Source organism: Arachis ipaensis, chromosome B10 (genome assembly GCF_000816755.2).
Source record: "Arachis ipaensis cultivar K30076 chromosome B10, Araip1.1, whole genome shotgun sequence".
NCBI classification, from domain to species: domain Eukaryota; kingdom Viridiplantae; phylum Streptophyta; class Magnoliopsida; order Fabales; family Fabaceae; genus Arachis; species Arachis ipaensis.
The window spans coordinates 104,561,771-104,571,709 of NC_029794.2; the positions used below are offsets into that span (position 1 = coordinate 104,561,771).

Consider the following 9,939-nt stretch of genomic DNA (forward strand, 5'->3'; position numbering starts at 1 on the left):
TTTCTAATAATTTACAATTCAATAATGCAATTTCAATTTAAACTTGCTTTATACACTTGAAGAGAGCTAAAGCTAAAAGCCTAAAACAACAACAAAAGAGTTTCAAACTCTATGCACATTTCACCAATAATAATTAACCATAACCATCACTACATGCTAAACCCTATATATAGTCCTAATTAATTAATTAATTAATAACTACTACAACTTAACCAGCAGTGCATTGATGAATATGGTTGAATAATTAATTGGATTCCCTATAGTTACGCACCAAACGTTCTGGGTCCAATGGTGCTATGGTAAGAATAGTTTCTGGCAATTGTGATGATGATGATGAGGTAGTAGCCCCAACAATCTTGTGGCAAGTCTCCATAAGGCAGTGTCTGCATTTGGGGCAAGAAGAATGCGAACTCAACCATTTATCAATGCACTTTATGTGGAAACCATGGTTGCACTTAGGCAAAATCCGCAACCGGTCGCCGAGGGCGAAATCCGACAAGCATATCACACACTCTGAGTCCAAACTAGGAAGGTTGAGTTCATTTGAGTAACTTAGTGTTGTAAAAGTCTTGAGTGCTTTCTTCTTGATTCCGGTGTTGACCACTCTTGATGATGAAGTGTGGTGGTTATTATTACTATCACTATTATTGGTACTCACAACTAAGCTGGAACACTTTAATGCACACCTTATGATGGAGTTTAATCCAAGTGAGCATATTAGAGCACATAAAAGTACTGAGAGTACCATTACAACATTTGCATCAAAGGTTCCATCTCCAAGGTATGATGATTCTGGTGATGAGCTTTGGGGGCTATTTGGTGGGTTGGGTGATGAGCTTGGTGATTGGTTGAATGACGGGGTAGTGTGTAAGAGTAACCTTCTTGAGTGGAATTCTAAAAGAAGTTCATGGATCAGAGGTGAAGTGAATGAAGTTGAAGCATACATTATATTATTGTTGGAGGGTGTGTAATTGTATTGTAATGTGTTAGTTAGAGCTTCTTGTGGATGGTTGCCTATGCTATTATATAGAAGGAAAGTTCACATCCTTGGATTTGGTGGCTGCTTTTTATTAGAGTATTAATTAATTTATTAAATAATTTTATATTTTTTAATGAATTTTACTTTTAACTTAAGATTCATTTTTGAGACTCTTTTAAAAAAAGAATCATAATATTATTTATTATTCTCTATCTCAATAATTTAAATTTTTTGTCTATTCCTATCAATATAAAAAATGTTACATGCACACACAAAATCAATCATTATATATTTATCCATAAATAATTAAATATATATTTTATATTTCAACGTATATTTTATACAACCATATTAATATAATTTGGTGTTTTTAATTTATAAAAAAGCACATATAATAATATATAAACTTCCTATAACTAAATATATTTGAGTATTATGGAAGTTGCACTTAATTAATTGCACAAAAGTCAAAACATTTTTTTAATATTAATCTCTCTAATCCAAAATCATTAATAAATAAATGTTGTTCCAACCAATCATATGTGGTTATCATTAATAATTGGGTTAACATTGGTTTGTTGGTAATTACTGGTTTTTAATAATGTTTGTCATTGCTGTTTTGAGATATATTTGTAATTAAGCATATGCATGCAATGGATGCTCCACTGATTAAACCTTTTTGTAATGGTCCTTCGGATCAAGATGGGTCCATGCAATCCCACTTTGCACGCAGGAGGATGTGCCGCGTGGCATTTGGGTTTCATATATCATATGATATCAGAAATTTGTTGCCCCTTATGAATTGAAGGGAATTGCGAAGCTTCCTAAAAGAGATCGATCATCGATGACTAGAAAGTTGGAAAATTTTGCTTTTGATTTTCAGGTTCATCTTTTACGTGTCGTATCTTTTTGGGTCCCAATAGAAAAAGATGAACAAAGTAGCCTAATGATCCGTACTTGCCCATAGAAGGAGTTCAATTCTGGTAAATGATTTCCTTTTCTTTTCCACCTTCCCCTTCTGAACCTCAACGAAAGAGACAAGGTAAGCAGCATGAACATCATTCTTAGCGCAATCATGATTAGTTCCTTAATTACCACTGCAAGATTTGTGTTTATGATATCACAGCTAAAGGACTAAATTGTCCAAGTTTATTTAAAGGTCATCTGTCTAATAAATTACTGTATAAATTGCTATACGTACAAGGCACAATTTAAATTTAAACACTTATACAGACTATTCCACTAATTTAAGTTAATTACAACTTTTACAACATCTATTTACCTAAATTGTCTACAAAGTAATTATAACAAGTCATAACAAAACTGCATAAAACTTAACGGATTATAATAAAAATCAATTTCTAAGATATCAAAATAATCAGGATATATATATATATATCGGCATGCAATTATCATGACATATATATCCTTGAGGACAACTTCAATTTAAAATCTATATATGAACTATTTCTTGTTTGTATAATTGTATGTAACAAAAAAACAACAAACGAAAAAATGAATTTCTTTGTTCAGTTATGATATTTTTCGACACTGTTGTAATGTCAACTTGGGGTAATGCTACTTTAGCAATATTTATTAATGATTGATTATTGTCTGTCTACATTCTTGTAATTCAGAATCATACACAGAACAATCATGATTATTCTTCTTACTAGTATCCCCTGTATAGTGTGCATGATATATAATACTGTATAATAATATTGTGTTAGTGCCTTATCGGATAAAAAATAATGGTCCCAAATATCCTTTCCAGCACAATAAATAGTTATGCAATCTTCACACCATGTGCAACATGTTACATCAGAATCTCTTGGATTTCCGAATTGTAACCTTGAATAAAGGAGCATCAGTCTTTATTCTTTAATAATAATAATAATAACAATAATAATAATAATAATAATAAAATTGAACAAGTTGACTCAACTCAATGTTACTAGGATAAAACCAAATCTTATGCCGATCCGATTCAGTTTGTCTTCACCTGTAGTTTGTGGTTTAAAAACGTGGCATTGATGGCTGAAAGTACTTGTGTTTCACTTAAGAAGTTAAAATTATTATTATTATCCAAATGTACGAGTGAAGTTATGCGGAGAATAGTGGAGGGAGCTTTTATTTGCCCTTTTTCAGTTAGTTTGCTTTGGACTATGACCAAAAGAAGATTGTTTAAGAGTAACTATATTTTATTTTTAGATCATAACTGTAAATTGGCAGTAGCATATACAAAGGTGAGTCCTCTAAGCTAGCGATTGGAAGAGAAATAGAGATTAAGAGACTGAAATTGAGAGACAGAGACAGAGACTGAAAGATAGAAATTAAAAAACAAAGACCGAAATAAGTTTTAGTATTGTTTTTTATGTAAAGTGAGACTAAAATTAAAGTTCTAATTTAATTTGCACAAAAGATAAAATTAAAATTAATTAATTGAAATAGAGATATTTTAGATATAAAATGTTATTAAAGTTTCCGTCTCTATCTTAAAAAATTACAGTCTCCTATGTCTCTATTTTTTAGAGATATTAAAGTACTGAAATTTTAGAAACAGAAATTGAATTTTTTTTTTGGTTGGTAATCGGGGCCGAAGCCCAAAAGAAAGAAAAAACTATCCACAAGGTACTATATGGGATGTATATATTCCTTTTACATCATCATCGAGAATTTGCTCTAAATTGTCAGGAGGGTTATCAAAAAACTGGAACCCTTTAACTTTGCTTAAAGCCAATTTTGCAAGTGAATCAGCCACTCTATTTGCCTCTCTGCAAGTATGTCTGAACTGAAGCTCCCAAGGTCTGTTTTTAATTCTTCGGATCTCTTGAATAAGCGGATTGTAACAGCATCTTTCCTCATCCTCTTTTCTTCTTGTGATGAACTCCACTCCTTCTTTGAAATCCATCTCCACTATCATCCTTCTCATACCCAGATCCCAAGCCATTTCCAATCCGTGAAAAACCCCCTTTAATTCTGCATGTATAACATTGCAATTACCTAAATTAGCAATAAATCCTGCTACCCATTTTCCTTCATTAGTTCTAATCAAGCCCCCGCAAGCTGCAATTTTTTGGTTCTTCTCCACTGCCCCATCAGTGTTGAGTTTTACCCATCCCTGTTCAGGAGATTTTCAATTAATGTTGCTATTTGTTCTTCCGTGTTCTGGTCTCTCTCTTTTGCTCCTCTCGAAAGCTTCCTTAAACCTTGTTGCTAGTTCCATAACGATTTTCGCCCCATTCTTTGGTGTTTGGAATGGCTGAGAGAAGAGCTCCATGTTTCTCCACTTCCACAGCATCCAGTAAGTAATAAGGAAAAGATCCCGCCATTCATATTGACTCGACTTGCCCAACCCATTCTCCAAATTAAATGTTATCCAATTCGAGAAGGGTAGATTGAAGAACACAGCTGCAATGCCTGGTTGTAGCAGTTTTGCCCAAATTTTCGCTGCCCTTGGATAGTCCCTCATCACATGAGATAGGGTCTCAACTTTACTTTGGCAGCTATGACAGAAAGGGTTGGAACCAAACATTCTGGCTTTTCTTTCAGCAGTGAGGAGTCTTTCATGAGCTAATAACCATGTAAATGTTTTGATTCGTTCTGGCCCTTGCCACTTCCAAATTATCTTCCAAGTGCAACTTCTCATTCCTCCTGAATTTGTTAGGAGCTGATATGCTGAGGCTATGGTGAAATCACCATTTGTTGTATGGCTCCAATAAATCTGATCATTTTCCCCTTTCTTTCTTGGAGGGGTTGTATTGAGGATGCTTTGATAAGTCTGTCCTTCTACATAATTGCTTAATAGCATTCTATTCCACTCTCCTTTTTCATTAACAAAATGAGCTATTGTCATTCTTTTTTCTTCATCATTTATTTCTCTATTAGCCTTCAAAACTAAAGGCCCCTCTCCTTCTAGCCATCTGTCATTGAAAAAACTAACTGATTTACCATTATTCAACCACCATGAGAAGTGCATTCGATTTTTCTTCCAAATTTTTGAAATATCCTTCCAGAACATGGAATCTGACTTACAACTTTTAATACAATGTGGTAGTTCCAAATGTCTACCATATTTGTATAGAAGTAGTTGTGCCCAAAGCGCCGATGGATCTTTTATCAACCTCCATAACAATTTCAATTGAAAAGCCTCATTTACTTTACTAAGTTGCTTCAAACCAAGCCCTCCTGATTTTTGGGAAGGCAACGAGTTGACCAACTCATCTGATGCATCTTTTTCATATTCTGCAATTCTCCCCATATAAAACTACGCTGCAGCTTTTCAATTTCATTACAAATCCCCTTTGGAAGTAAAGTATGCTGCATGTCGTAATTGGCAATGGGAGTAATCACAGATTTTGCCAAAGTAACCCTCCCAGCTAATGATAAACAGTTTATCTTCCACCTTTTAAGTTTGCTCTGCATCTTCTGGATAACATTTTTAAAATTTTCTTTGGTTGAGCGCTTGTTGGTAATCATGGCCCCTAAATACTTACCCAGACTTGGTTGTTCCTGATAGTTGCATTTATCCTTGATGGCTCTCCTGAGATGCTCCTTAATATTGTTTGAGAATACTATTGAGGTTTTGGCTCTGTTCACCTTGAGTCCCGAAGCCTGACAAAACTTCTCCATCACTCTTCCCACATTATCAATCTGAGAAGTATTAGCCTCTGCAAATATTAGCAAGTCATCTGCAAATAGCAAATGGGTAATGATAGAGCCTTCCTTTCCCACTTTAAACTCCTTCCAAGTCAAAGTTTCTGCGCTCTCTTCAATAAGATGGGATAGTTTATCCATTGCTATAACAAATAAATAGGGTAAAATTGGATCCCCTTGTCTAATTTTTCTTGATGGTCTGAACTCTTCTGTTTTTTCACCATTCCAAATCACATTATAAGCTACTGATAATATACATTCCATGATAATTTGAACTAAGAGATTTGGGATTCCAAATTCCATGAGGCATTGTTGTAAAAAACTCCACCTAAGGCGGTCATACGCCTTCTCAAAATCATATTTGATAGCCATGAAGCCCTTCTTCCCTTTAATTTTTTTCATCGAATGCAGAATTTCTTTTGCAATAATGATATTGTCTTGGATTTTTCTCCCAGGAATAAAACTAGACTGATAGGGAGAAATTCTGCCATCAAGCGCAGGCTTTATACGTTCAACCAAGATTTTTGTAATACACTTATAACTCACATTACATAAAGCAATTGGTCTGAATTGAGTGATAGATTCAGGTACCTGAACTTTAGGTATGAGAGAGATAAGAGTCTGATTACATTCTTTAATATTGCAGGGGTTGTTCCAAATGTGCAACACATGATCTACCACATTCTTCTGGATCACATTCCAATTTTCCTTATAAAAAAGAGCTGGAAAGCCATCTATTCCGGGAGCTTTTAAAGAGCCTATACTAAAAATGGCTTTTCGGATTTCAGCCACCGTAGGGATGCTGTCCATGTTTCTGCTTATCTCTTCTTTAAGAGGTGGATATGAGATCTCTGTGTTGAGTAAGGGAGGGTTCTGATCTTCTTCACTATAGAGCTCCTTAAAAAAGATAAGGGCAGCATTAATTAGTTCTCTCTGATCTTCCATCCATGATCCATCTAGTCTTCTTAGCTTTAAGATTCTATTTCTCCTTCTCCTAATTATTGTTTTAGTGTGAAAATACCGGGTATTTCTATCACCCTTCACCACCCAATCCTCTCCCGATTTTTGCATCTATAAAATCTCCTCCCGATCAAGAATTACCTCTAACTCTATGTTAAGTTGTCTCTCTAATTTTTCTAAAAATTCATTCCGCCCATAAGAAGCAGCTCTCTGTATTCCTCTAATTCTATTCATCAGTCTCACCTTTTGACGCCCAATGTGACCAAATATTTCTCTATTCCACACTCTCAAGTCTTTTGTGAGGCTGTCAAGAGCTACTGAAAGTTGCTCTTTGCTCCTCCAATTTTGGTTGATAAATTCTTCAAAATCCGGGTGCAAACTCCACATAGCCTCATACCTGAACGGTCTACGACCATTTCTCAAAATACTCGGTTCAAGGGAGATCATCATTGGGTGGTGATCTGAGTGTGTTCTTGTGAGGATGTCCACTCTAGCATCTGGGAATCTGGTCCTCCATTCGGCATTAGAAAGGGCACGATCAAGGCGTTTGAAAACTCTGTCCAACCCCTCCCATTTGGGACCCTTCCAAGTATACTTAGATCCAACAAAACCCAAATCTATGAGAGAACATGCATTTATCCAATCAGCAAACCTTCTACAAGCTTGATTGTCCGTCTTTCCTCCTCTTTTCTTTTCAGACGGGCAAGCTATTTCGTTGAAGTCTCCAACAAGGAGCCAGTCTTCTTTCATACCTTTTGTAATTTCTTTCAATTTCCTCCAGATCTCCTTTCTCTCATTGGGATGTGGACTAGCATATATGGCTGTTAGAACCTAGCCTCTTTTATTCTGTGTGTCAACACGCATATGAATAAATTGGGGAGCAGAGTTCAAGATGGCAATTTGCAAATCTGTTTTTTTCCAAAAGATCCATATGCCTCCACTGAAACCTCTAGCTTCCTCTACATGGTAAAAATCAAAGCCAAAACTCTTTATTTCCTTCTTCGCTTGTTCTCCACTACATCGTGTTTCAACCAAGATTACCATATTCAGACTCTTTTGCTTCACTAATTCTCTTAAGGCACGACTAAATCCTTTACTGGCCGCTCCTCTGCAATTCCAGGCTATAATCTTCATCATAGTTAAAATGTGGAAAGAAAACTCCACCCCTGAGAACTTCAGGATCTCAACAACCATCGTCCCTGGAAGGGACAATAGAGTCATTCATTTCCTTTGTTTGTACTGCATTCATCTTACAATCCATCTCTCCACTATCATTGGAAATTGAATTTTCTTTATTATATTTTAGCCTTTCCCTTTCTTCATAATCAAGGGCAGCTTCCATCAGAATTTTCGTATCCACTGAATTGAAATCAGGTGGCTTTGGCTCTTATTCCTCCCTGATATCCTCTATTTGGGCAGACTCTTCCACAAAAGAGTCCTCCATGGTTGTGTCTTGAGAGGTAAGTTGGGGATCACACAAATTCTCTCTATGATGATGTAGAAGAGGGGTAGAAGTTGGAGTGCGGGTTCTTTCAGTTGATGGATGAAAAGAAGGGTCGTTATTGGGATGTGTTGGATTTGGTTTTGTAGGGTTTACTGTTCTAATTGGGCCGGTGTTAGCATTTTTGGGCTGTGGGAGAACTTCACACATAGGTGCAGACTTGGTTGTTGTCTTGTTATGGGATTCCTTAGGGGTCTTGGATAGAGAACTTGGTTGGGCTAGATGGTCTTCCTTTTTTTGGGATGTGGTAGCTCTATCAAGATTAATCTAGATTTTGGTTAGGCTAGTTTTCGGGTTATGATCTTGGTGAGGTCCAATGAAAGGGTTCTTATATGTCAAAGGGAGGGGCCTATTACCTTTCTGATTCTGAGAATTTTCTGGAATAATCTCATTTTCTTTTTCATTAGAGATTCTAACAGAATTATCATTGAGTGTATCATTTTCTATTTGGTTTAGTACGGAAAACCTTGTACCTGTCATTGTCGCTTCTGCTTCTTTTGCATTTGCCGCACCACTCCCACTACTCGTACTAGCACCAATTCTTCCCACTTTCTTGCCACACGTAGGGCATTGGACTTGCATCCACGATCCATAGGTACTATTATCCTCTATGGAGACTTTTTTACCCTTGTTCTTTTCAGAATTTCCATGGCTGCCCTCACCGTTATTGTGACCATGCAGTGTCTCCTCAGTTCTTCCTTCCGCCATTGTTGGAATTATTGCAGCTGCTTGTATTTCCGTCTGACTCTTCGGACAGTTATATTTTTTGTGCCCGACCATCCCACAAGCAAAGCAGATGCAATGCAGCCCCTTATATTCAACTAAATATCTTTTTCCATTAATCGAATTTTGTGATACCAGTGGTTCTGTCAGGTTTAGTTCGACGCACAAGCGAGCAAACTTCCCTCTGCACTTTTCAGCCGTTTTAGAGTCTACACGTAACGTCCTTCCAATAATATTACCTATCTTCCTGAGCATAGTCTCCTCATAATATTTAATAGCTAACCCTGGTAACCTTACTCACGCTGCAATTCTGTCAATCGTTGCTGCCTCTGGGTTGAAGTCCGGTTGCCATGGCCGAATGGTGAGATAATTATCAAAAATCTTCCAGGGGCCCCCTGTCAAGGCAAAGTCCAGTTCCTCCGAGGAAAAGAACTTCACTATGAAGAAGTCATTACCCAAATCAATTACCTCTATGCTTCCCATTCTACTCCACATAATCTCCAACTTTCTCGTTAGAGCCGCAAGGGAGATCCGGCGACCAAGAAGCTTCACAATCAAGCATTCCCACCAGGGGTTCCTTAGTGACTTTATAGCAGCATCATTGAGCACAATATTATAGACTCCATCCACCTTTTCAATTCTGATGTTTGGTTCTTGGGTTTCGTCTTTATCTTTACGTTGATTCGCTACCTCTCTTTCTTGTTGCATGTTGTGCTCCTCTTCACCTTCTTCCCCTGATTCTGAGAAGGAGTCATCCTCTTCCATACCGGTAGGTCTTCTTCCTCCTTTCACCATGTCACTAAAAGAGCGTACAGGAGTTTCCCGTTTATCCATATTCTCAGACTCTTCTCTCATCCATTCTTCCTCCCTTGAAAGCAGGGATTTCTTTCCTGAGAACTCTGCTTTCCCGCCTTCTACTCTGATTTTTCTCATGCACTTAGATGAGCTAGGCTCATGGACTCGGAAATGGCCTTCCCGAGAGTAACTACCTCTCATCAGATATGTTACCGTTGTGTCTCGTGGAAACAGGATCAGTTTCGTTTTTAGAAATTCAATTAACAGATATTGAAATTTTAATATTAATTTCTAGACTAACAAGTTCTAATCTTTTAGTCTCTTT

The 9,939-nt window shown here is 36.8% G+C and overlaps 2 protein-coding genes across 2 annotated transcripts; both read right to left on the reverse strand.

Annotated features, from left to right (window-relative positions):
- On the reverse strand, positions 1–1,015 carry LOC107621631 (RING-H2 finger protein ATL78). The gene has a single exon (XM_016323664.2). The coding sequence runs from the start codon at positions 944–946 to the stop codon at positions 245–247; it is 702 nt and encodes a 233-aa protein (XP_016179150.1). The 5' UTR covers positions 947–1,015; the 3' UTR covers positions 1–244.
- On the reverse strand, positions 3,600–7,345 carry LOC107621000. Its single transcript, XM_016323061.1, has 4 exons — positions 6,839–7,345; positions 5,159–6,532; positions 4,209–4,988; positions 3,600–4,100 (listed from the first exon to the last, which is right to left on the reverse strand). Exons 1-4 carry the CDS (start codon positions 7,343–7,345, stop codon positions 3,600–3,602), a joined length of 3,162 nt encoding a protein of 1,053 aa, XP_016178547.1.

Coding starts and splice junctions, on each gene's coding strand:
- LOC107621631 (XM_016323664.2), bottom strand. CDS start 946: ATGTATGCTTCAACTTCATTCACTTCACCTCTGATCCATGAACTTCTT.
- LOC107621000 (XM_016323061.1), bottom strand. CDS start 7,345: ATGAAAGAAGACTGGCTCCTTGTTGGAGACTTCAACGAAATAGCTTGC. Junction 6,533..6,838: donor GTCACATTGGGCGTCAAAAG/GTGAGACTGATG, acceptor ATCTTTTTTAAG/GAGCTCTATAGTGAAGAAGA. Junction 4,101..4,208: donor CAAAGAATGGGGCGAAAATC/GTTATGGAACTA, acceptor TCTCCTGAACAG/GGATGGGTAAAACTCAACAC.